This window comes from Aotus nancymaae, unplaced genomic scaffold, assembly GCF_030222135.1.
Source record: "Aotus nancymaae isolate 86718 unplaced genomic scaffold, 86718_ANA_hifiasm-v0.15.2.pri h1tg000002l, whole genome shotgun sequence".
Lineage (NCBI taxonomy): Eukaryota > Metazoa > Chordata > Mammalia > Primates > Aotidae > Aotus > Aotus nancymaae.
This window is the reverse complement of record NW_026988413.1, coordinates 17,752,283-17,778,788: the sequence shown is the minus strand read 5'-3', so window position 1 is coordinate 17,778,788 and position 26,506 is coordinate 17,752,283. Positions and strand designations below refer to the sequence as shown.

The 26,506-nt window shown below is 45.3% G+C and overlaps 1 protein-coding gene across 7 annotated transcripts in view; it reads right to left on the bottom strand.

The window, feature by feature from the left end:
• The window catches only part of HIPK2 (homeodomain interacting protein kinase 2), a 217,026-nt gene that overhangs the window by 146,448 nt on the left and 44,072 nt on the right, over positions 1-26,506 (bottom strand). For 3 of the 7 annotated variants that reach the window (XM_021665297.2, XM_021665298.2, XM_012447505.3), the window contains exon 2: positions 6,736-7,816. In XM_021665297.2, the coding sequence (XP_021520972.1) occupies positions 6,736-7,816 (1,081 nt within the window). Of the gene's footprint in view, positions 1-6,735; positions 7,817-9,616; positions 9,981-26,506 lie in introns of those variants that run through there. The other 4 variants (XM_012447503.3, XM_012447506.3, XM_012447504.3 and 1 more) reach the window with 3 other exon arrangements.

Genomic DNA, 26,506 nt, shown 5'->3' with positions numbered 1-26,506 from the left:
CTTAATATCTTCAAGTGCAAACTAGAACCTTCTCCTGTTGTTTCTATTAGTAGTAAAAGACAAATTAATTTGAAAAGTTCATGCCTGTGACGCACTTGCTCTCAGGATCCCTCCTTTCAATCAAACCTAACTTCTAGTCAGTCACTTTCTATACGTTATAATCTGCACAAGCTATGCAAGTTTTGAAATGACTTAGATTTATGGCTTTATAAAGCTATGCACCTTTTTTGAAATGATGGATATTTCCAGCCTGGAGCATGGCATTTTGGAATATGCCCTGTTCTCTGTTGATCGGAGGATCATGGAGGGTTCCCAGTTGCAGCTAATGTGGCCAAGGTCAACCCACAGGAGAAAAAACTGCTCCCTGGCCACAGACTGAACCACCAATTCTGGCCAACTGCCTCGTCAACACAGGCCTGGGTCATAATGGGATCCAGATGGAGGAGTGTGGACAGTCACAGCTGACAGTCTACTGACCATGACTCAGTGGAGCACAGTTCACTTGGGGCAGGGCGAGGACTGGTGCTAAGGTCTCCTGTCTCTCCTTTCAGAGGCTACTTCTTTATAGCAGTGGTGGGATTTGAAACCAGGTTCTGAAAGACTGGAGCTTCAGGACTGGGCCTTAGAGACAGCAAGGTCATTAAACAAAAGAAAGCAAAACAAACAAAAAGCTATTCCCTTTAAGTCAATTCTGCAATCAAAGCATCGGAAAAGTTAAATGCACTAACAATGTCCACATTCATACTCTGAGGGGAGTAGAATCCCCCATTATAATCTAGGGCCTCATCCCTTTATTCCTGAATAACAACAGTTGTCTCCTGGCCTCTGGCTCTCCCCACATCCCCACAATTTTTTTTTTTCTTTGCCATTCCAACTGATTTATACCGTCATTAATTTTCATTAAACTACTCCTTTGTTCAAGAATTTACAATGGCTCCCAGCACTGGCACTTTGACTCAATCCAAGCCCCTCAAGCCTGTATTCAAAACTCTCTATTGTCAGGCCTCACTCACCGGAGCATTATTTCCAGTGCAGGCTTCCACTCCTGCCAGGTGTCACTGTCTAAGAAGTCACTGTCATTTCTCCATCTTCCCTTATTCATTCCAGTCTCCATGATCCCTAGACTCCCCCATCCCTATCTCACTTTAACTTCCCTATTAGCCCATCTTACAAAATCTTTCACTGCCTTTGAATTTCTTGAACTGGCTTTGCTCATTGTTTCCCTAGAGTCTGGCATACAGTAGGTTCACAATAAATCTCTGTTGAATGACCAAACTTTTAAAATATTGAAGCATCAGAATTACAGTCTTGGCAGCTGGTCTGTGTTTTCCATCTCCTCAAACAGACTCTGAACTCTCCAAGATTAGGGATTTTGCCTTATCCTCTGCACTCTGGAGCATGTATCTACCACAGGACACTCAGCAGGTACCCAGTGAGTGTTTGATGAATTGAACAGAAACTTAATCTCTGTCGTGATACGGTTTGGATCTGTGTCACTACCCAAATCTCATTTTGAAGTGTGACGTCCAATGTTGGAGGAAGAGCCTGGTGGGAGGTGACTGGATCACAGGGCACACTTCCCCCTTGCTGTTCTTATCATAGTGAGGTTCTCATGAGATTTGGTTGTTTAAAAGTATGTGGCACCTACCCCACGTCTCTCTTCCTCCATCTCCAGCCATATAAGACGTGTCTGCTTCCCTTTCACCTTCCTCCATGATTGTAAGTTTCCTGAGGCCTCCCAGCCATGCTTCCTATACAGCCCACAGAACTACGAGTCAATTAAATCTTTTTTCTTTATAAATTACCCAGTCACAGGTATCTCTTTTAGCAATGCAAGAATGGACTAATACATACCCCTACCTAAAACCACCATAAAATCAACCTGAAGACAGTCTCTGCACCCCAAAGAATCAGACCAAACAAAAAGGTTAGATTATTCTGAAAAAGTGGATTATTTGCTATTTTCATGTCCTAATTTTGTATGCTCAATTTTTGGGTCCTGGTAACAGTCTTACATGTTTCAAAAAAGTCTAGACAAGAATAATCCAGAGCAGAAACCAAAAAAACCCTACATATTTTAATCACTGATTACCCTTTGCCTGAATGGCATGTCTTTTTGTTTGTGTTTTTCCTGAGAGTGGAGTTTAGTATTAGGACTTATTTTTAGTTTGCTGGTTCTACTGATAATGGAAATAGCCCAGCACCAATTTACTGCTTGCTCAACAACAACAACAACAACAACAAAAAACTGAAAAACTAAGAAAAAACAAAATGATGTGGCATCAATGTAGAATTAAATAAGGAAACGGCAGGGATGCCCAAGGTAAAGTAATGCAACTGAGGATTACCTGCAACTCTGTTCCTTTGGTGTGAATACCTGAAATGTGACACCATTAGGAAAATCCCTCTGTCTCTCAGAATAATGTTTCCCAAAGAGTGGTCCTAAGACCACCTGCTTGGCTCACCTCTGTTCTCTGAGGCCAGTCTCTATGGTGGTGGGTGTGGACTTTCTCCCAGGGAACTCCCAGGGAGAAACTGTTCCCAGCAACCTCTCCAGATGACTCCCGTGCACAGTGAAGCCTGAGAACCCACGCAACTGACAGTTAACTACATAACTGACCGTCGAGTTGAAAGGGAATACCCCTGCTTCAGACTCAAAAAAAAAAAAAACACCTTAAAAAGCAGACTTTGTTTCTTGAAAAACACACCGTTGGACTTGCCTCACAGAATACCAACAGCCACTGCGGCAGGCACACGCCTGACAGCTGGGGAAAATAGTTGGCTTCGGGGACAACACCACCTTTCCCAAGTCCCCCAGGCCGAGGATGACATATCCTTGTATCACACCGTTTCAGTGTCACCAGGTGGGGATAACGGTGGGATGAGGCACAGCACAGTCCCATGTAAAATGGCAGAGGGACGCATAAGTACTCTATCTTTTGAAAGTCAGATGTCCTGGGAGGATAATGTGCCCAGCTCTAGGTGGCCATGGGGAGAAATTCCCACCCCCACCTGCAGGACAAAGGCCAACGTGCCAGGAGGCTGGGCGTGCTCCAGCGCAGGTGGTTCAAACATGCAGCCATTCTCTCAAGAGGTAGCTCAAAGTGTCTGCCTTCTGGGACATGGGCCTTAACGATGGACAATTAAAGAGCCTTCCTTGCCCCCTGTCTTTCCTAATAAGAGGCAAAGCCACTGGGAAAATCAATTTGATAAACGTGGCGTAGAGCTGGCTGTCCCACACAGCTGGGATGAACAGAGACAGAGCACTAGAGACTGTCCTCGAAAACTCAGATCCGTCTACATGGCAGCAAACTACCGCAGGGCTCAGACAAGGCCTGGGGGAGAAACAGAGCATTGCGCCAACTTAAAAACGCAGCCTCATTTCAGGCAGAAGAGCGGCTGCCTTTCCTGCTGACCGTGTCCTTGGAACTAAAGCTGGGCACAGGGAGGATGACGTAAGGGGCTGAAGGCCAAGGTGACCACAGGAAGGAGGAAGAGGCCATCTTGCTCAGAATTTTAGGCAATGGTGATTTCAGGGGTGAAAAGAGGGTACTATCGCAACTAGGTGGAGGACCCTTCAGAGGGATGTGGAGGTGCAGGGGCTAGGTGGGGATAAGAGGGCTCCTGAGGGCCCAAGAACAGCCAGCGAACCAACCTGTCACACCCACCAGAGGCGCCCAAAAGTCCTGATCTTGCCCACAGAAGGAGAAGACCGCCATAAGTCCAGGTGAAGGAGTCAGCCCTCCCCAGCTCTCACAGGCAAACTTCCACTGCCGCTGCAGGCTTCCTGAGCTAGGATCCCAGATTTCGCGGCCTGTCTTCTCAGCACTAGGGGCACCAGCACCAGGCAGGAAAGCGAAGAAAAACTGCAGAGTCTGAGCGGATGGACAGGGAGGGCTCCAGGAAGCGTCACGTGGGCACCAGAAGGCGAGACGACAAGGGGGCCCAGGAACCCCCAATTCAGCTTATTTGATTCATCCAGTTTGCTCTAAGGAGGTGCTGCCTTTTAAACAGAGTTTGTCAAAGTCTTTTTACAAGTTGCCATGGAGTGACACACCTAACCCGTGTTACAGCCGTGTCGCCTCCCAGCTGCCCACTAGGCTGGTGAAAGGATCTCTCCCACTTCATGGGTTAGGAAATGAAGGCATGGAGAAATCAGGCAATTAGGAGGGGAGGGACCAAGTTCACCCCGGCCTTTCATGACTCCAAAGCCAGCACTCCAATCTCAGCGCTGTGACAGCAGCGGTTCCAATCCTGACTGCATACAGGGGTCCCTGAAAAGCTTCCAGATGTTCCAGGATGGCAAGGGCCCTGTCTATATCCCTTTACCTGTCTATATCCCTTTACCTTCTAACTGTGCCTGGCACAAGTTAGAAGTTAAATCAAAGCATATTGAATGGCTGCATGTGAGTAAAATTACTGCTAGATTTTAGTATATTTTAATAACACTGGTATGTGTTCATGATGCAGAAACTCAGATGAATGAAATAAAAGCCCCAGCAGCCAAGTTAGGGGCTGTTCGCCCTGAATTCAGGCCAAGATCTAGAAAGTGCCAGCCTTTGCCATGCTGAATTTACCAACCTAAATATGAAGTGGCACAGTGGCCTCCTGTGAGGGGTAGCGGAGAGCCAGCACAGCACCAGCTACCCTCCAGCAGGGCTGGTACCCAGGGCGGCTACCAGAGCTGGCTTTCAGAGGAGGCCCAGCTGCTCTCTACAGAGTACACGTGCTGTCAGTACTGGGCATCCAACCCTCCAGATTCACTCAACCACTGCCCATCTTTCTCCTGGACACAAGGAGGTACCCACCTTCCTCGGGGGTTCCCACCCTGGGCTCACTTCTCCCTGCCACTGGCTCTGGGGGTGCAGAGAGCGGCTGGCATGGGTCGGGAGGAGGGAGTGGAGAGGAAGTGGAGTGTCAGTGGTAGGTCCGTCTGTCTGCACGGGGCCTGGTGGGAAAGCACAGGCCCGCGGAGACCTTTCCTGCACATAGGAAATGAGCGGGAAAGGAATCCTGGGGCATGGCAGAGAAGAGGCTCACAGAGAGTGGCTGTAACTCAGGAAATGCTTCCTAAAGGGAGGAGGAGGGAAGAAACAGAAACAGCACGGGTGGAGAGGCCTGGAAACCTCCTGTGTGAGTCAGGATTAGGATAAAGGGAGACGGCGTGGAAGGTGAGGGGGCACCTGGGGACCCGTGCGGAGGGGCTGCTGCTCTCCCAGGGAAGGAGGGCAGGGTGCCTAGCAGGCCGAGGGAGGGTTGGGAGGAGACAGGCAACAGTTCTGCCTGAAGCCAGGCTGGGGGGGCCCAGAGCGGGAGCAAGAAGGGGAAGCTGGCCCAGGTCAGCCCCAGGAATGGGTGACAGGTCAGCTGTGTCAACACGGCCCTGGTGCCGTCCCAGCCTTCTCTCTGCTGCCTTGGAAGGCATGGGAGAAAGCACACCCGCGAGTGAGTGTCGGGCGGGAGGTCTCGGCAGGACGGCCTCTGGGGATCCTGGTGTCCCTGCCTACGTGGCATGCTCTTAAATGTGCATCCAACCCATCTTCTCATGGGAGTTTCAGTTTTGTTTCTTGTGACTTCTATCTCCACTGAACTGTTCGGCCCCCACCCCAAAGACACCCCCATGCTGGTTCCACAGAGTGGGCTCTTGCTTTCCAGCCCTGCCGCCTCCCCGCTGTGCACCGTCCATGGTCGGCCACGGAGTGACACACCTAACCCGTGTTACAGCCGTGTCACCTCCCAGCCACCCACTAGGCTGGTGAGAGGATCTCTCTCACTTCATGGGTTAGGAAATGAAGGCATGGAGAAATCAGGCAAGGGGACCAGGTTCACTCCGGCCTTTCATGACTCCAAAGCCAGCACTCTGATCTCAGCACCGTGACAGCAGCGGTTCCAATCCTGACTGCCCACAGGGGTCCCTGAAAAGCTTCCAGATGTTCCAGGATGGCAAGGGCCCTGTCTGTATCCCTTTACCTAGCACTGTGCCTGGCACATGTTAGAAGTGAAATCAAAGCTTGCTGAATGACTGCGTGTGCAAGTCTGTGAGTGAATACACTTCCCTGCCGTGGACAACGCTATCATTCCTCCATCATCCTGACTTGAAGCCTGGAGCCACTTCACCACAGGAGCCCACCAACTGGCCCCAGACTAGTCTCTCCCTTCCTCCAGCCCTCTGCACATGGATAGCCAAGGAACCTTCTCAGAACAGCCCTTTCACCCTGTTACCTTATGTCGTTCAAGGTTTCCAGGGCTTGCTCTGGGTTTGAGGATATACTCGCAATTCCTTGATCTGCTATTTAAGACTCCCAGTGACCTGGTTCCAACCCATCCTTTCACTCACATCTCCCACCACTCACAAACTGTTCTGGCCAGGCGAGTGTCCTTCTTGTCTCCTGTATATTCCCACTAATGTGACTGTGGACCATGGATGGCACGTCCCTCTCTCTCTACCACCTGTCTGGATCCTACCATCTGGGAGGATGGAACTCCTCCGCTTCACCTCTGCTCTGCACCCCAGCTCCCAGGGAGCCCTTCCAACGCTGAACACCTATGCCACGGATCTTACCTGACTCCGTTCTAATGTGACTTCCAATTGACATTGCGATGTGCACATGTCCTAATTTCCTAAGTACATTAAGATCACTTGAGGACAGGAACTGCAGGCTTACTAAGGCTGTACATTCTCTGTGAGTGCCACTGGGCATTCAGCAGCTCCTGTCTCCATGCGGACGGTCTTACCTGTAATATCTGGACTGCAAGTAGGTGGAGCACACAGCCTTGGACACGTGGCTGGCTGAACCAAAGTCGATGACCTTGACTCGGTACGGTTGTCTGGAGGGATCCACCAGCATGATGTTTTCTGGTTTGAGGTCAGCATGGATAAGACCTAGGCTTTTGAGTTTCATCAGGGCTGTGGCTACCTGCTGGAGAACTGGACGAATGTATTTGAGGGGCAAGGGGCTGAACTTGTTTTGCTTCAGAAAGTCATAGAGGTTCTGCTCCAGCATCTCGAAGACCAAGCACGTGTGGTTCTTGTGCTGGAAGCACTCGTAGGCCCGGACGAAGTTGTAGTCATCAGCACTCTCTGTGCTCAAGCGGGCCAGGATGCTCACTTCGATCTGACCTTGTCGGGCATAGGACGGGTGGTTCTTCAGGATCTTGATGGCCACGATCTCGTTGGTGCCCCGTTTCCAGCACTTGACCACTTGCCCAAACGTCCCTCGGCCCAAGAACTCTAAAACCTCGTAGGTGTTGGTCATGGAGCACAGCACCTCATGCTGCACCAGCTGATAGTCGCCCTCGCTGTTGGAGCCGCTGTTTTTGGAGGTGGCAGTTGACGTGGTGGCAGTGGCGACAGTGGCCCCGCTTGCATTATTCTGAATCATGGGTGGATGCTCCTCGATGATCTGCACGCTGCTTGTGTTCTCGATCTCCTCGCTCTTACGCTTGAGTCCACATTTTTGGTAGGTATCAAGTAGGCTCACAGTGCTTCGACGCATTAGGTTATGTGGTCCGCCGAGGACCTGCCCGGTGGCAGAAGTGCTGCTTGCTGATGTGACCACAATGTGCCCGGTGCTTCCTGGGAAGATGATGGTCTGCTCGTAAGGTAGGCTTGGGTTTGGGACCGGCAAGGAGGTGCTGACGGTTGTGGCTGGCTGCGACGGGGGGATGTTCTTGGTCTGGCTATACACTTTGCTGTGGGAGCCGTACCCAGTCATGTCCCAGTTGGAACTCGGCTCTATTTTCAGTTTCTTCACACTACAGAAGGCACTTGATTGAAGGGTGTGAGGGGAGAAAACTTGCACATGTGAGGCCATACCTACAAAGGAAGGAGGCAAAAGGTAAGTATCGGAGTCACCTTGGTACAAGTCAACTCAACAGATCCCCTTCCGTGCTCAGCTGTGGCTTCGGCCATATAGAGTATTTTCTTCCCACCTGAAAACAAGGTTGGAAAACCGAATCTGTTCTGACCAGAAGCACATTCTGGTCATTGAGTGTGTGGAACCAAGTGGTTCCAGGGTATCACCTGCCACCATTAGGTGCCAGCAACACAGCTGAGACGCAACAACAGAATTCCAGTATCAGGACATAGGTCATCATTTGTTTTTTTAATAAACATTATTTGTGGCAGAGATGGATTCTTCCTCAGTTCTCCCTGGGCTGCTTCCTACTGAAACTGAAGACTCAGGAGGCGCCGCTAACTGTCAGGTGCTTCTTTGCCCACATAATCAGCTTGGCCTTGTCAACAGACCCTGCCAGGTTCACTGGTTTGAGGAAACATCTTCCCACACAGGCCCCATCACCAGGCCACTCAGGATCTTCTGGATCCTGGAGGAACCCTAATTACTACCTGGCATCTTAGTCATCGTAAACGAATTCTGTAGGGTTGAGTGACTCTTTCATCTCGACAGCCTAAAACATTTTATCAGCCTCACTGGTGGGGACTGGGTAGCACAATTCGTGGGCTCCATTCAGTCACCTTTCCTGCTAAATTTCATATATCAATCCATTTCTCTAGAAAGTACTATTTCTTTTTTTTTTTTGAGACTGAGTCTCACTGTTGTTGCCCAGGCTGGAGTGCAGTGGCGTGATCTCGGCTCACTGCCACCTCCGCCTCCCAGATTTCGAACCATTCTCCTGCCTCAGCCTCCCAAGACTGGGGTTACAAGCACGTGCCACCACACCTGGCTAATTTTTATATTTTTAGTAGAGATGGGGATTTCACCAGTTGGCCAGGCTGGTCTCAAACTCCTGACCTCAGGTGATCCACCCTCCTCAGGCTCCCAAAGTCCTGGGATTCCAGGCGTGAGCGACTGCACCTGGCTGAAAGTACTATTATTTCATACCAACATCTCATCCACAATTTAGATGAACTCAGAAACCTTTAAGACCATTATTCTAGAACACTTGTACAAATTATGGTGATACTGAAACAAGAATTTATAGAAAAAAGGTTATGAAGAAGGATAACTCCTTAAAGGTAAAAAGAGAAACAAACATTGCTCATCTTCTAAGCCATAGTTGACAAAAATTTCTCACAGAAGCACAGGGAAGGGGAGCGTCTGCAAGCAGTGTTGGTGGGGGCTAACCTCGTTCCTGACTCTCGAGCCCCTGGCATTACCTAGAGTAGCTATTCAACATCCTTTCCACTTCATCAACTATCACCCTAGTCCATCTTCTCTCTTGGTCGATGACCCAACTTCCACTTTTTCTAGAAGCCTGAGCTCAGCCTTACCTTTCCCCCTTTATTTCCTTCTTCATTTCAGAACATTCCTGAATCTACATCATCCTCCATCCTTCATTCCTTCTCTCCAGTCTGAGAGAAAGAGGTGTTGCTCTTTTCCAACACTAAAACACTTGCCCCATTCTTATGATCCATATTTGTCCCATTTTCTCTTGAACCTGCTTCTGCCACAGTTCTTTCTGTTGTCGCTTTCCATTTCTCCCTGTACTTAATTGGATCCAGGTACTTAGTATGAACTTAATATGGCTGGCCAAACGAATCAATCACTCATCTTTTTCTTCTGCCTTCATGTGTGTGCACACACAAACTCCCAACGTGGAAGGCAAAAGGAGTAACAGCCGTATTCCCCCCTCTTAATTCTTGCCCTCCTCTCACCTGTGATCAATGGTTTATGCTCCCTTTTCTTCAATGTCCACATCTTAATCCATCTCTATAGGCTGGTGTTCTTAAAAGTAAATGACTTCCTAATTGCCTAATCCAAGGGCCTTTTCTCAGCCAGTTCTTAATGTCTGCAACATCTGATACTGCTGACCACGACTTCTTTCTTGACGCTCTTATCTGGACTTCAGTGAATCTGTAACTTCCCCCTCCCGTGTCTGATTGCATACTCTGCGCTCGGGTGGTTCCTCTTCCTTCTTTATTTATTTTATTATTATTATTTGAGGCAGAGTCTTGTTCTGTTGTCCAGGCTAGAGCGGTGCTATCTCGGCTCACTGCAACCTCCATCTCCTAGGTTCAACCCATTCTCCTGCCTCAGCCTCCTGAGTAGCTGGAACTACAGGTGTGCACCACCACGTCCAGCTAATTTTTGTATTTTTAGTAGCGACAGGATTTCACATTGGCCAGGCTGGCCTCAAACTCCTGACCTCAAGTGTTCCATGTGCCTCAGCCTCCCAAAGGGCTGGGATGTGAGCCACCACGCCCGCCTTTCTTCCTCCTTTAAAATGTTCCCATCTCCACTGTTTTGACTCTGTTCTCTCTGGTAGATATCATCCATTCAAGCAGTTTAAGCCGTCATCTCAGTGTAGGTGACCCCACACGTTTACACCAGCTGGGCTCTCTTTCAGAGGTGACAGTGATAGATCAATACCTCCTGCAACAATGTCAAAGACGCGCTTCCAAAGCTGAACTCCTTATTTGTTCCTAAAAATCTAGCCATCTTACCCTCTGTTCTAAGATCTCCAGGACTGTTCATAAAGTGTTTTTCTGGTCACTTGGCTCCAAAACTATGAACTATGATGGTTCTTTACCTTCATAGACAAGAAGGTGCTAAGCCTTATTAATCACTCCTTCCTTCAAAACATCTCTTGCATCCAATCATCTCTGCTGTTGCTGCCATTTCCATAGTGAAAGCGTTGATCACTTTCTAGTAGGACTAAAGCAAGTCTAGACATCTTACCTACCTGAGCACTCTGGCTCCCTTGAATTTGCCTAAATTTGGCCACCAGATTAATCTTCCTAGAACATCTCTGAGCATGTCACTCCCCTCTTCAAACTTCAGTAGCTCCTTAGTGTCATGGAGATAAAGTTGGGAACTCAACACCTTTGCATGTTGATTCCAACTACCTTGTTAGTTCCAGCTCTATTAACCTTCCTGGATCCTCAACTCGAATGAAGCTGGTCTATTCACTGGTTCTAGAATGTCTCTTAACGCCCTACCTTCACATTCCTACACCATTCCTCTGCTGCTGCTTCTCTCACTTATCCAAAGACCAGCCAGACTAGATCCTTTCTCTTTCCAGACCACTCCAACCCAGTGATCATTCCCAATTCTCTGTTCCTACAGAACATGCCATATGTACCATCTGACTTCGGCTCTGACTTCCTAGGGGCAGTTCGGCTAACACCCAGCCCCTGCTCCGAGCCCTGCCTCTGCCGGGCCCATGGATCTGCTGGAGGGTTCCCTTCTTGCTTCAATCCTGAACTCTGACCTCCACCTACGTACTGTGACTGCACATCTGTAGGAATCCTCGTGCCTGACAAGACTATTCTGGCTTGCTTATTCAGAATCTGTACTTCACCTGTTTCTTCCCATGGCTCTTTTTGTTCCAGTCAACATCCCCCTTATTCTAGAACAACACATAATATGGCTATTCCCTATTTACCAGTATCAAGTGAATATCCATATTGTTCTAGATGTTGTATACAATATAGAAACAACCAATTACTTGGCTTTCAGTGACTTATCCGCTGAAGAGGCAAAGCAAAACAGCCATTTCCTTCCTTTCGTGTCTACCCTGCTGCTTATTTTTCACTCTTTAAGTCCCTGGAGGGGGGTGGTCAGAGATGGCAACAGCAGAAATATGCTGTTCATACATAAAGAAGGTGAGGCTCTAGTCTCTGTTTTCACTGTTTCAAAAAGATCTTGGAAAGGCCGTCCAGGGTGCAGAAGTGGAATTTTACAGAGGGGAAGAGGGTGGCTTATGACTTATTTGTTATTGGGATGACAGCCAAGGGTCATAAAATTGTAGAAATCATCACTGGCTGCCTCTGGTGACAGATGCCTGGGATCAGAGAGGAGAGCTGCGTGGCTGGAAACACCCTGCACCTCGGCCGGCTGCCTCGGTCTCCGGCCTGGCCTGGTGTGGCCCCTGCAGCCCCTTTCTGAGGTCAACAGAAACTATTCCAAAGGCTGGACCTAGCTCCCAGAGCGGCCGTGCTACCTTTGCTCTGTGGCAGAGGCCCTTTGCTTCAGGCAGCAAAATGCTCAAACAAGACATAGTTAAAGAAAGTCTTTAACGGTAATACTTTCTTAAATCCCTAAAATATCTTTATAAGGAATAAGACTCTGCTGGTGGTTTTGTTGCTAAATCTTAAAATAATCTTATGGCAACACACTTATTTTCAAACATTTCTCCTTGAGAGTATTTCTCTGGAACAAATCTTCCCAATTAGTTTAGCTCTCAGAGACTCGAGCCCACAACATTTTACCACTGTATTTGTTCAGATCCTAAGGTTGGGACAATAAAGTGGGGTGCAGAGGGGGACTCGATGTTTTTTTCCACTTGAAAGCAAGAGCTAAATGTCTCCTCTCATTTCTTTCTGTACTGACCCTTGGACCAGTCAAGGCTACTTTCCATCTCATTTGTCAATATCCTTTTCAGGAAAAACAGGGGCTTAATGCACATTGTCAGTTTGATCCTATGGCAAAATCTCAATTGCTTTTTAAGTCATTTCTATACTTCCTAGTTGGCTCTTGAATGAGAAGGTGGATTTTACTCCTCAGTGAGAGACCAGGGAGGCTACTGCACCTGGGAGGGCAGGTTTTGAGCCCATCGGGAATGTAAGAGGAACCTGGGTTCATGGTAGGATAAATTTGCCATAACCACACCTGCTCCTAGAGGGATGACGTGACCCAGACTTTTCCACAAAAGCCTTAGTGGCCTCCCAAGATAAAACCTGTCAAAATGACCACATTTTCATTCACTAAAGCACGGGGAGTCACCATAACCCAGAACTAAAGCTCTTAATAAGTGGCATATCTATTACCATGACTGTCTCATAAACATCAACACTGAACCTCAGAGATGCACACGGTTTTACGTGTTTGTTAATTATACAGACATGAGTTCATGTGGCTGCTACAGAAGTGATAAGTAAAAAGTAATTAAGAACAAATTTATTAAAATTTAAAACAACTTCTATTATGCAACGATATATCATAAACTCTTCATTGCATATGACAAATGAAAAATAGCATCAGTAAAACTGACATGAAAACATATCCTATAGTTCAAAGAATTAAAGTCCATTCTTTTTAAGACATTATTCCTTATTACCATAAAGTTGACAAAGTCTCTCATGCCCAAAACAAATCCAGGTTACCCAGACTCAGGGTGTACTTTGATATGCTAAAGGCGATGAGGGCTCTGACCCTTCTTTTAGTTACTTTATTCTAATTTGCATTTTGCATTTATAAAAAGCATGTATATAAGTCTGCATTTCAAAATACTATTTTTAAAACATCTGCCTTCTAGTCATGATTATAGATGCCATTTATGTCTATAAAATGCTACACTCGACTTCATCTGCTATTCCTCAGGATTCTTAAAACACTATGAGTCTCCAGGTTTTAAAATCTTGAGTACTGTGTACATACCAGGCCCGAGGACAGATGTTTTATGGACAGAGTAACCATATGTCCTACTTTGCCTGTTGGACATACACTTACTCCGTTAGGCCAATTCAGTTAATAAGAGCACCCTCCTACTTTCATTCTCACAAAGGTCCTACTTTGAAAACTGGGAAGTCATGTGATGGGTGTAAGTTTCTGTGATAAGTGAAAAAAATCAGACCCTGACCCCAGAAGTTCAAACCTATGTCTGATTTGTTTTTTGGTTTGTTTTTAAGGGACAGGATCTCACTCTCTGTTGCCCAGGCTGGAATGCAGTGGTGCGATCATAGCTCACTGCAGCCTCGAATTCCCGGGCTCACATGATTCTCCTGCCTCAACTTCCCAAGTAGCTAGGACTATAGGGGCATGCCACCATGCCCAGCTTCAAACCTAGGTAATTCTATGCACCTTTTGGTCTGTCTTTTTTTGTTTTGTTTTTGGTCTCTCTGTCTTAATGGTTTAATGAGGAATTCATTTGTCTAGGGTTACATTGTTTGTCTAGGGTTACAAACAATGTAATAATAAGAGTACCTAAAAATCTTCATGAATTCTTGAAATCTTAACTCACACAGTTTTTGTTGTTGTTTTTTAGATGGAGTTTCGCTCCAGTCACCCAGGCTGGAGTGCAATGGTGCAATCTCAGCTCACTGCAACCTCTGCCTCACTGGTTCAAGTGATTCTCCTGCCTCGGTCTCCCAAGTAACTGGGATTACAGGCATGTGCCATCACGCCTGGATAATTTTTATATTTTTAATAGAGATAGGGTTTCACCATGTTGGCCAGGTTGGTCTCGAACTCCTGACCTCAGCTGATTACCCGCCTTGGCCTCCCTCGGCTGAGATTACAGGTGTGAGCAACCGCGCCCGACCAACTCACACAGTTTTTTAAAAAATGACATTTGTTAAGGAATTGGCTCATTTACTGTATTTTTCCCCACTTATTTACTTAGTTTCTTCATAACTTTATATTTCACAATTAGATGAACTGAAAGGTTGCTTCACATCTGAGTACATTTCCTTTTCATTTCACCACCCCTAAATAAATTATCTACTGGAAGATCAGACTACAAGGATGAGTGAGGGTTCAACTACAATTAAAAAAAAAATAAGTTGAATTCAATTTCACTGAATTCTAGCAAAGCTCAGGAGGAGTAATTGTAAGTAAAACAGTGGCACCAATTTTATCGGTATATAATGTTTAATTTGGGTTTGGCAGATGTGAAACAGATTACCTCTGAGAATCCAGTTATATTATTAAAGAGAATGGAATCATGAACACCTGATTTTAAGAGGTACTAACTTCCTTACTTCCTAAAATCTTTTGGACACATGCTCTGGCTGAATAATGAGTACTTGATAGATGCTACAGATCTTTTTTTTTTCCTAATCAAGAACTCAAAGGAAGACTTAATTCCCATATTTAATGAAATGCCACATCTGTCTAATACAGATTATGCACCTAAGATATAATAAATTATAGAATAATGTCAAATTATTATTCTATATTAAAATATGTTAGAAACATGCATCTAAATGGACATTTTTAAAGACCTAGAAAAGGGTTAATCCGTGTAACCCTTGAGAATCCTGGATGACTCAATGATCTAATACCTCAGAGGGTCAAAAAGTACTAGGAAAGTTTTCTTCATTGACATCTAAGTAATATTCATAAAGTTTTAATAATCCTGCTTATTAAGTTTATATTTCACAAGCAGTGCAAAGATAATCTCAGGTTAGCCCATTCTAAATGATACATTTCCTAAATGGTGTATAGTGAATGTCTCTGGGGCTTTTATATTATTTTCAATCAACATCTGTTTATCCACTAGTTGTGTAATGTTACCTATGTAGTATATTCCACCAGAGCACAACTTAGGATCAACCACAAGCTCTACAGAGTCTTCTGTCGATAATGACAATAACAATACTACTGATTGCAGCACTGGGCATTTGAAAGAAGTAGAAAAAAACCTGAAATAAAATCAATCATCAAGTGTGTGTTAAGGGTCCTCGACATAAAAAAAGCCTAGGGTTGGGCACAACAGGAAACACAAAGACATCTCAGACATCATCACTGACCGAGAGGAGCTTAAAATCTCATGGGGATTGCCAAGTACAATGCAAATTAAAAAGGACAGCTGGTAATTCTAAGGCAACATAAACTTGCCAAAGTAAACACTAGGAGTTCGGAGGCAGGAGTCACTATGGGTTGTGGTCAGGCAAGGTTTGACAGTAGAGCTAAGATGCAAGCTGCAATTAGAAAGATGAGGCAGAAAGCTGGTGCTCTAGATCCTGCAAACAGGTTGTACTTCAGTCCACCAGGAAAGCGAGACTCAACTCATGGCAGGAGTGGCCAGCACCGCTGTCTCTGTCCGAAGAAGCTCAGGCTTTGCTTGGAGACAACTGAGGTGCATCTGTCTGCACAGTGGCAATACAATAACGAACGCTAAAGCAATAAATTAACACTAGTGTGTACACAACTACCTACTTATCCACAACTGTCATCTTCTGATAACTTCCATCTTCTAGAAGTAACTTCTAAATACTCATAGAGCTAAGAGGAAGCTCAACCATGAGAGCCGCTCACCTAATTTCTCCTTTCGCCTTCTCTCTCGCTGGCTGCCATCTAACACATAATTAACAAGTGGTAGGGGGCTGTCCTGATTGCCTTTGCTCTCTACACGTCAGACTCCAGGTGTCTACTTGATACAACTGTAAGGTAAGGTGTGTTTCCCTGTTTCAGAGATGAGTAAATGGAGCTTTAATTTGTCCAAAGTCACTTTGCCACTGCTAGCAGGGCTGCGATTTGAACTGAGGTTTGCCTGACCCCCAATCCATGCCACCAGTCAAACTTCTTCTAAATTCTTTAGGTTCTCAGACTAGAATCTCCAAACGATGAGACAGGTCTCACAACAGCCAAAGGAAAAATGAAGGCTGATAAGTGAAGGAAGATAGATTGAAACTACAGGAAACACTGACTATAACAGGATACTGACATAGACTATTTCACCTGGTAAAACAGTCTAGGACATCAACAACAATGACCCTAAGCATCTCTTATATCTTTATCTTCCAGTTATAACACTTGAGAAATATAACCATAAGAAATGATTAAAATTAAATAAATTTACCTCTTTAAAGAGGTTAACCACTGCTTATCTGATGCACAGGGGGTCAGTGGACAGATAACTGGCTCTTAAGTAAGAATAGCTGGGCTAAGGGACCTTGGGCAGGTGCTCAGCCAAAAGGAAGTCTGGTCCAGAGGGGTAAGGAGGACCTGGACTAGGGAACCACCTGGGACGATAGGGAGCAGCAGAAATATAAGACTCTGCAGAGGAGAAAAGGTAAGACACACTGACAGATGAGATGTGACAGCAAAGGAGAGAGAGGACTAGAACACATTTGGGGGGCCAGAAGGAGTGAGGCTCCACGGGTGAGAGGGAAGATAGGAAGTGGAGTTCATGTGTTGCTTATCTTGGGAGGAGGGAAGAATGGAATCCGTTTTCAACAAGTTGAATTATGAGCACTAATGGGATATCTACATTGAAATGTCCAGTGTTCAGCTATTCACACTGAAACTCTGAGGCAAGAAATTGCTTAATTTACTAAAGTGTCAGGAGCTGACGGTCTTTGCTAATCAGCACCCAGTTCCTACTTGCTAGGTTGAATTGTGAATCGTGATCACCCACTTTGAAAAGCGAATGGAAATCAATAGGATGGGCTGAGCCTGCATGGGATTAATTGGAAGGGGAAGAGGGCAAGGTGACACTGAACTAGTTCATGGGTAAGGCCAAAGACGGAGGGACACAGCCAGAAGTGTTGCTAAACAAAGACCAGCAGGACAGAATGAGAAATAGCAAATGGGGAAAAGATCTAAATCAAAGGTTCACACCCCAAGAGGACTAACAGAAGCATGCTGCTGTTGGCCAGCTAGAAGAGCTCGGTTTAAGGCAGATTTTATTTTAGGCATTAGTAACCACAAAGAGGAAATGTTCTATATGCAACAAGAAAAAAAGCCAGGTGAGGGAATGGGCGCAAGGTCATGGCTGGAGATGCGGACCCGAAGGCTGTCATCAACACCTCGGTGGAAACGGAGTGCCGGTGAGCAAAGCTGTTTCCCAGGAGAAATGCTGTAGAAACTAGAGCAGATGGCAAATCAAGTAATCCTTGGGGGCAGAGACATTGTCAAATAGTATGAGGAGGACAGTATGACTCATAGGGAAACGTCAAGCATGAAACGATGATAAACACAATTAAGGGATTGATCCAGGAGAATGAAAACAGAGAAAGAGTGGCAGAGCCTGGCTGGGAATGAGCCAACAGCCCTCTTTTCCCACGGGGTCAGGAGCAGGGAAAGAAGCGGTGCTCTCCTGGGAAGAAAATCAAATGCACCATGTCACGCCTCCTGCTTTTCCAAGAAATGTGGTTCTCTTAAGAACTTTCAAAGTCTTTTATCTCATTGGCCTTGAATCTGCAAATTCTATCATAAGCTGTGTTTCTTCGATCGAGAAAACATCCTTTTCCTAACATTTGCAAATTCTCCACACATCTATCTACCTATTGACTCATTATTTGTCAGAGTTACATGTTCAGACTTACTTCTCTTTCTGCGAGCTGCTAACTTGGCCCCAAACAACTTCTTTTGGTAACTCTGCTATGCTGCTTTGAATGAAGCCATGAACGGCTGTGGGTGAGCCAGCCTCGCCTGCAGGGAGTGAGTATAGGCAACCCATAATTGTTTATCTACAGGACATGGTGTCAAGAGCTCATAAGCAATCTGAAAATTCCCAATCAAATCCAGTGCGGAAGCAAACACTGATAAAGACACAAACACTTTTTCAGTTTCTTTCTCCAGGAAATTGATAGGATCGATGAAAAGAAAAGAAGCATTTACTAAAACAACTCAAAGAATCCTTTTTGAAACACGAATTGCACTGGGTAAGTGTTTTTGTTTTTGTGTTTTTGAGACAGGGTCTCACTGTCACCCAGGCTGGAGTGCAGTGGTGTAATCATAGCTCACTGTAGGTTCAACTTTCTGGGCTCAAGAGATCCTCCCACCTCAGTCTCCTAAGTAGCTGGGATTACAGGTGTGTGCCACCATGCCTGGCTTATTTTTATTTTTTTCTAGAGATGGGGTCTCCTTGTGTTGTCTAGGCTGGTCTCGAACTCCTGAGCTCAAGCAATCCTCCTGCCTCAGACTCCCAAGGTGCTGGGATTACAGGTGTGAGCAACTGTGCCTGGCTGGGTTAAGAACCTTAATTATTTAGAAAAACCCAAAACGCCACTTTCTAAACATAGCATATGGATCTGCCAGGGCTGCGGCACCAAAGCGCCACTGACTGAGCGGCCTAAACAGCAGATGTTGTCTTGGAGTTCTAGAAGCTGGAGTCCAAGACCAAGGTGTCGGCAGGGCAGGTTCCTTCCAAGCACTGGAAGGGAAGGGTCTGTTCTAGGCCTCCTTCCTTGGCTCACTGATGAGTGTCTTCTCTGTGTGTCTCTTCACATCATCTTTCCTCCATGTGTATCTGTGTCTGAATTTCCCTTTCTAATAAGGACATCAGTTGTATTTGGTTAGCGCCCACCCTAATGACCCCACTTTAACCTGATTCCTTCTATAAAGTCCCAACCTCCAAATAAAGTCATATTCGGAGATACGGAAGGTTAGGAATTTAATGTGTGAATCTGGGAGGGGGGAAACACAATTCAACACATAACAATAGTTTTAAGGAAACCAAAAGCATTTTACTAAAGTATAATTTTCTCAGGTTAAATAATTACCATAATTCCAAAGGAAGTCTCTTCGATTTTCCCTCCTTATAGATAAGACATTTCATTTTGTGCTTTCTCTGTATCTTACCTTAAAGGACCTATGAGTGCACTCAATTAGTCTAATATCATAGATGGAAACAAGTAAAAGCATAGTGTCTATTTTAAATGAAGCTCTGCATGAGTTGATGTTACAATGCTTCTGAAAAAGGCCATCCAGGAATGTATCTCTCAATCCATTGAGAAGCAACTGTAGTCACTCTGGTATAAAAGAGAACTGGGGCCAAGTGCAGGGGCTCACACCTGTAATTCCAACACTTTGGGAAGCCGAAGTGGGTGGACTGCTTGAGCCCAGGAGTTCAAGACCAACCTGGGCAACATGGTGAAATCCTTTCTCTACAGAAAACACAAAAAACTAGCCAGGCACAGTGGTGCACACCTGTGGTCCCAGCAAAGGTGGGAGGATCACTTGAACCTGGGAGGTAGAGGTTGCAGTGAGCTGTGATCGCACCACTGCACTCCAGCCGGAGTGACAGAGTGAGACCCTGTCTCTTAAAAAGAGAGTGAGAATTGGGAGTGGCCCATTAATAAAATGAAAACTAGGTTTCCAGTTCTGATTCCATGTGTGTCTGAGGCAGAACCTAAGCAAGCCCCAAAAGCCACCTCAGGTGTGGCTGGCAGGGGGCGGGCAAGGTCAGGCCATCCCTCTCATTCCCCTCAGAAGGAGCCCCAGCCTGGTCTTTCCTCGCGCGCCCTCTAACGCTCACCTGCCATCCACATTGTTCCATTTTTCAACCCTGCATTTCTTTCCAACAGAGGATCTCAAGAAGACAACCTTTTAAATAAACTTGGTGGGATGAAAAAGGCAAACACCCACAAACTATAAAAACAAAATCAGCTGTACTTCTGGTTTCAACCCAGAGGAATTCCATTTAAATCCACATTTTTTCAAAGATCTAGAAGGCTGCTCACTGTCCCTGAAATGTTCTAAATAAGGACGGTTAAAGTTTCAGCAGTGCTAGTTTTCAGGTGTTTGAGTCACAAACCTTTACAAAAGAACCTTCCCTGAATTTTTCAGCTACTCCCTAACAAAACATACCAATGTCCCTCCGTTCACTACTGGTTCAAAATCCTCACCGGCCCCCTCAAGAGACAAGTGAACCAGATCTGCAGCAGACACTGAGAGGCTGGGGTGTGCCTGGCAATGCAAGGTAAGCCTTAGGTGGACTTTTCCCATCCTTTAGAAATGTTTGATAAAGTCTAAATCAAGACTAAAAAATCTGGTAGGCTTTTTCTCTTTTGTGCAAAAGTGAATTTGTTAGCCGTAAACGTCTGGTACTACGTTGGTAAAGTAAAATGACGTGTTCTACTAGCCGAACACCCATTTCCTGTCCCATCCACAGCTGAGGTGTCTTTCTGAGCTAACTCAGGTTCTGCTTCAGAAGTGTTTGCCACACACAGAATCAGAACTGGAAATCTACTCTATTCTTTCCTATCTTGATGTTCTTGTTACCATGTCACTGCTAATTTTCTTTTTCTTTTTCTTTTTTTTTTTTTTTTGAGATGGAATCTCACTCTGTCACCCAGGCTGGAGTGTAGTGGGGTCATCTCAGCTCACTGCAACCTCCACTTCCCAGGTTCAAGTGATTGTCCTGCCTCGGCCTCCCAGTAGCCAGGATTACAGGAGTGCGCCACCACGCCCAGCTGATTTTTGTCTTTTTAGTAGAGACAGGGTTTCACCACGTTGGCCAAGCTGGTCTCGAACTCCTAACTTTAAGTGATCCACCCGTCTCGGCTTCCCAAAGTGCTGGGATTACAGGTGTGAGCCACGGTGCCTGGCCCTAATTTTCATTTATACTAAAAACTGTGTAGATTCTATTACTATGTGTCCTCCCAAAAGATATGTTAAGTCCTAACCCCCAGTACCTATGAATGTGACCTTTTTTGGAAATGGGGTCTTTTCAGATGTAATCAAGTTACAATAAAGTCATTAAGGTGAGCCCTAATCCCACTGGACTGGTGTCCTTATAAAAGGAGACACAGACACAGACATATACACAGAGTGGGAGCCGCACAGCGACAGAGGCAGAGACTGGAGCAATGCAGCTGTAGGCCAAGGGACACCCAGCATTTCCGGGAGCCATCAAAAGCCGGGAGAAGGCAAGGAGGGGTTTTACCTGGAGTCTCCAAGGGAAGGTGGCCCTGCCGACTCCTCTAAAACTGTGAGAGAAGACACCTCTGGTTTTAAGCCACCTATGAATAGTGTGTGTTAGTTTGTTACAGCCACCCTATGAAACTAGTACCCTCTGCAAAATAACTCAGGATGTATTTCATTGAAAAGGCATGTCTGTACTCAAGCTATGATAAAGTATTTATAACAATTGCAAAGTCACGCTGGCCAAATGGCAGGGCACCTGCCCTCCCAACCTGTCTGTGCCTCTTGGTTGAAAAGCAACAGAAGCATCTACAGCTCTACTCCCACGTTTTCGTCTTAATTCCTGCCAGGGCACTAGACACCTCCTCTCTTTATGCAAATATATTTGTTCATTGAGATTGAGATTTGACTTCAAAACAACAATATTTCTAAGGAAGGCATCTGAAAGTTTGATCTGTTCTCATCGGCTACATCCACAGTTAAGAAAGAAGCCACAGACAGCACTTCCTCAAACCTGCCTTTTCTAAACCTCAACTTCTTGCCGAGTTATACAAAGAAACCAGGACAAAGGGCCGCCATCTGGGTTCTGCTCTCAGTGCAACACCTGTTTGCACACCCCTTATACTCATGTTTATGTATTTCTCTGGGCATTTCTCTCATAGGCTGTTCTCTAACTGCAAAGAAAACTTTGTGAAAGATGTTTTGCAGACACAGGGATGCCTGGGATGTGAGAGGCAGATAACCCTTTCCCCTGGGCTCTTTTCAAATACAGGATTCATTTCACCCCCCTCTCAAAGCACAATAATCCATCCTTCTTACTTGACTTAAATAGCAACTGCTGTTTGTAAGTGGCGCTCCATGCTACAACTCTTTTGTTCCTTGGAGAATTGTTTCATTCCCCTCAGTTGGCTTTAACCAACATCTGACTAAACTCAATTTGGGATCACTTTGGGAAAGGTACCACCCCCACAGCTCACAGGGAGAGGGAAGGGCAAGAAGAAATGCAAGGAAGAAAGCTGGAGTGTGGGGAAAGTAGGCAGAGATGCTGAGACGAAAAGCAAAAAGAAACTAAAGATGAGAAAAAGATGAGAAAATAGAAGGCAAGCGAAATCATACTGGGAGCACACTCAGAAGAATAAAGCAGCATTGTAATGTGCTTTGTAAACTATAAAGCACAAGAAAAATGCAATGTGGTATTATTTGCAATATTTAAATAGGTGCTTTTGTGTGTTTGTGGATATGAAAATCAGATGGTACAGGGATCCCTTGGCAGGGCAACCAGTGGCCCATTTGAAGCTGTGCAAATTAAAGTGGGTTCTTTGGTCTATTGCAAGGACATTTTTCTACTGTGAGTCACTGTCATCAAGCCAGTCCTGGCGTTATTACCCAACAACTCCATGGCACTGAGCCACTTACACCCAGTGCTGGGAGGAGGAGCCCACTCAGATAATACTGGTTCTTGCAGTGGGGCGCCTTTTTCCTGGCATACAGCTAAGATGGCTAATAGCTCTCCTGTGACTTGCTTTAAAACAGATAGGATGGCATTTGGTGATGTAGGTCATCTCTATCTTCATAGGGTCTGTATTCCAAGAGGTCATTTTCAGACTGTTTCTGAGTTCTCAACAACTAGGTCAGATGCCAGTGCTGCCCTTTCTAGCTGTGTGATCTCAGCAAGTTACTTAACCCCTTTCTGCCTCAATCCCCTTGTCTCTAAAGTGGAGACAGTAATCATATTTCACAGGGTCCTTGTGAGGAGTAAATGAACATACATATGCATATGAAATAGCAACTCCCTGATACAGTGTGGATCTGTGTCCCCACCCAAATCTCGAATTGTAATCCCCAGTGTTGGAGGTCGGGCCTGGTGGGAGGTGACTGGATCACAGGGTCAGTTTCTCATGAATGGTTTAGCACCATTCATCTTGGTACTGTCCTTGCAATAGGAGTGAGTTCTCTTGTGAGAACTGGTGGCTTTAAAGTGTGTGGCCCCTCCCACCTTGGTCTCTCTTGCTCCTGCTCTGGCCATGTGAAAGGCTGGCTCCTCCTTCACCTTCCACCAGGACTGTAAGTTTCCTGAGGCCTCCCCAGCAGCTGAGCAGATGCTAGTATCGTGCTTCCTGTATAGCCTGCAGAACCAGAAGCCAATTAAACCTCTTTCCTTTATAAATTACCCAGACTCAGGTATTTCTTTATAGCAATTCAAGAACGGACTAAAACAGTCCTAAGCAAGTGTTTAGTGAAAACTGAGGGGAGGATGGTCAGCTAGCTCCCCAAGGCCTAGCTAACATAGAATAGAATTTACTTTCAAAGCTTCTGCATTTCTTTTCCATGTAACATTTTAACCAAAAGCACTATCCTTGGTCATAATTGAGACCCAGTTTCTATGAACAATTATGCTTATTACAGATTTGTATCTACTGTACAAACAATAATCTCAACTTTTTTGATTAAGCACTTAATCAGGAAAAAATAAGCACTCCTGATATATGTGCTTATGTGCATATTAAAATAATATGATTTTTATAACTAAAAATAATCTATGTTTTACTTTACGAATACAGTATGTTTACCAAAAACACAAATATAGAAAAATTTAAAGGATACAGTGAGATAAAATGTACATATTCAAAATTTCTTCTGTATCCTAGAAAGTTGTCTTGTACCCTTCACTTTGAAAAGCTGTGCTGTAATTCAGGTAACCCAAGCCATGTAACTTAGAATAGTCTTGGCCACATGATGGACCTTGGACAATAAAAAGTATGTGGGAAGTAGCATTCCCAGGCAAAAGCCTTTCCAGCCAATGTGTGACTCCTCTTTCCCTTATTAGTAACCAGCCACGGTCTGGGAGGAGTAGCTCCTTCACCTGTTAGTGAATGAGGATAACAACAAGCAGAGACTCCAGTCAACCCAAGATGTAGCGCAAGTGTGAAACGAACCTCTGTAGTTCGTTACAGTGGTATAACTTAGGCCATCCTAACCAGCACTGGAATATTCTTTCATGCTGCCATCCCTAATGAGTCACAATTAATGTGGTTTATTGTAATTCTGTTGTGATGAGCAGCATGCTCACCTGGCAAAACCAGAGCCCACGTTTTTAAAGACAACTTTAAAATTCCGAAATAGTTCAGTCGCTTTTTTCCATATTTTAGCATCACTTCCGTACCCCATGAGAATGATTCAGGAGATCAATCTGTCACATGATGGAACAACTCTCATCATCACCAGTATTAGTGATTTCAAGAGTACACACAGTAATCCCCCACCTAATAACTTTTCTTTTCTTTTTTTTTGAGACAGAGTCCTGCTCTGTTGCTCGGCTCTAGTGCAGTGGTGTGATCTTTGCTCACTGCAACCTCCATCTCCGGGATCAAGTGATTCAACCTCCCGAGTAGCTGGAACCACGGGCACACATCATCACACCCGGCTAAGTTTGGTATATTTAGTAGAGACAGGGTTTTACCATATTGGCCAGCCTGGTCTCAACCTCCTGGGCTCATGTGATCCACCCACCTCAGCCTCCCAAAGTGCTGAGATTACAGGCGAGAGCCGCAGCACCCGGCCCCTAGTAACTTTTCTGAACAAGTGGGAGGCATGGGATCTTCAGTGACAAATGCTCTTGTTTGGTTTGCAAACTCTGAGGCAAGTCACTCTCTGGTGACTAAAATGGGAAGATGCCCTTCACACTGATAATCGGAGTCGGGCACTGCTGCATACAGGCCTAAGGGCCCCCAGGGGAGAATCAGCTTTTACCCTGAGCTGATGTTTTCTCTGGAAAAAAAATGGGCTTTTCGCACTCTGCTTCCTAAATTCATTGCATGCTCCATGATGCATTGGTTGTGTTATTTGTAAAGAATATTTAAGTTCTGACATCATAATAACCATGGGTATTACTCATGGTAAGCACACAAGCCTGGGAAGGCACATTCTGTACTCTCTTTATCACTGAAGTCGGTAATGGGTTTAAAAATAGCATGGCCCACACACCCAGGGGACCACCGATATCATTAATGGCCAAACACACACTGTTGTGGACTCCTAGCTTGTATGGTGTTTCAGATTGTGATTTCTAGAATCGACGCACACATACTTATCATTTCCCTCATAGGAGTGTTATGCTGTACTAATTTATAGAGATGTTCAGATCCTAAAAGAAGGAACTCTAAAAATTACAAAACCAGGATTTGACAAGCCATCTGATTTGTGACTTCAAAATGACGTAAAATGTAATTAATCAGAGTGTCTACCAACTTGGCATAACTATGATATATCATACCTAAATAAAGAGAGATGATGTTACAAAGATAATGGCACTAATCTCACTGAAGTCTAGGAATAAGTCATAGGTTTTTCACTGCCAAGGGGGGAACAGAGTATTTGATTCTGGATGTCTCATGCAGGTTCTTTAAGAGACGTATCCCATAAGCAGAGAATGTTTTCATAATTCATAAATACATTTAAAAGTACATGATGACTTAAGCCTTTTGCTTAAATTCTGTGCTAAATAAGCAACTTTCTCATCTCTTACTGGGATTCCAGAGAGGACTTTCCGACCAAGAAGAAAATACCTTGGTATGTAGGCCTAGCCTCTCTGGATGCTAGGATTATCTCTCTTTAAATGATTCAGATTGATCCATCAGCCTTTCACAGAATTAGTATGAACTAGTCTTTTAGAACCCAATAATCCTTGAATTTATGGAGTCAGATTTTCAAATCTCCTAAGCTGAGGACTCTAGAGGCCAGAGTGAACATCCAGGAATATCTGCTGAGCACCTACGATGTCCATGCACCACCCCAAGAGTGGTAGGTGACCACTGGCATTGTGAAAAAAAGGCCAAATACCTTCTTTTCAGGAGGCCAAATGAGAAGATGGGGCAAAAGGAGAAGAGATAACTGATCACAGAGGGAAGTCACAACTGTCGCCCATCAAATGGTGCAGGTTTCAGAGAATGGAAGAAGTGCTCTCAGGTCAGCGCTACCTTTACACACGAGAAGGCACCCCAAGGGGACACCAGGGGTGAGCTGAAACACAGAGGCCGGTGAGCACTGGGTTCCAGGGACAGATGAGACCCTTTTTATTTAAGATTTATAAGCCATCCGCTGTCTACAGGAGCTGGGGTAGTGTGCAGATACGATACAAAGCACAATATGAAAATAAGATAAAACAGAGCCAAACCCATCTAAGGGAACATCAGGAAGAATAAAACTGTGCCTGTGGCTGAGGGCTCTTGCGG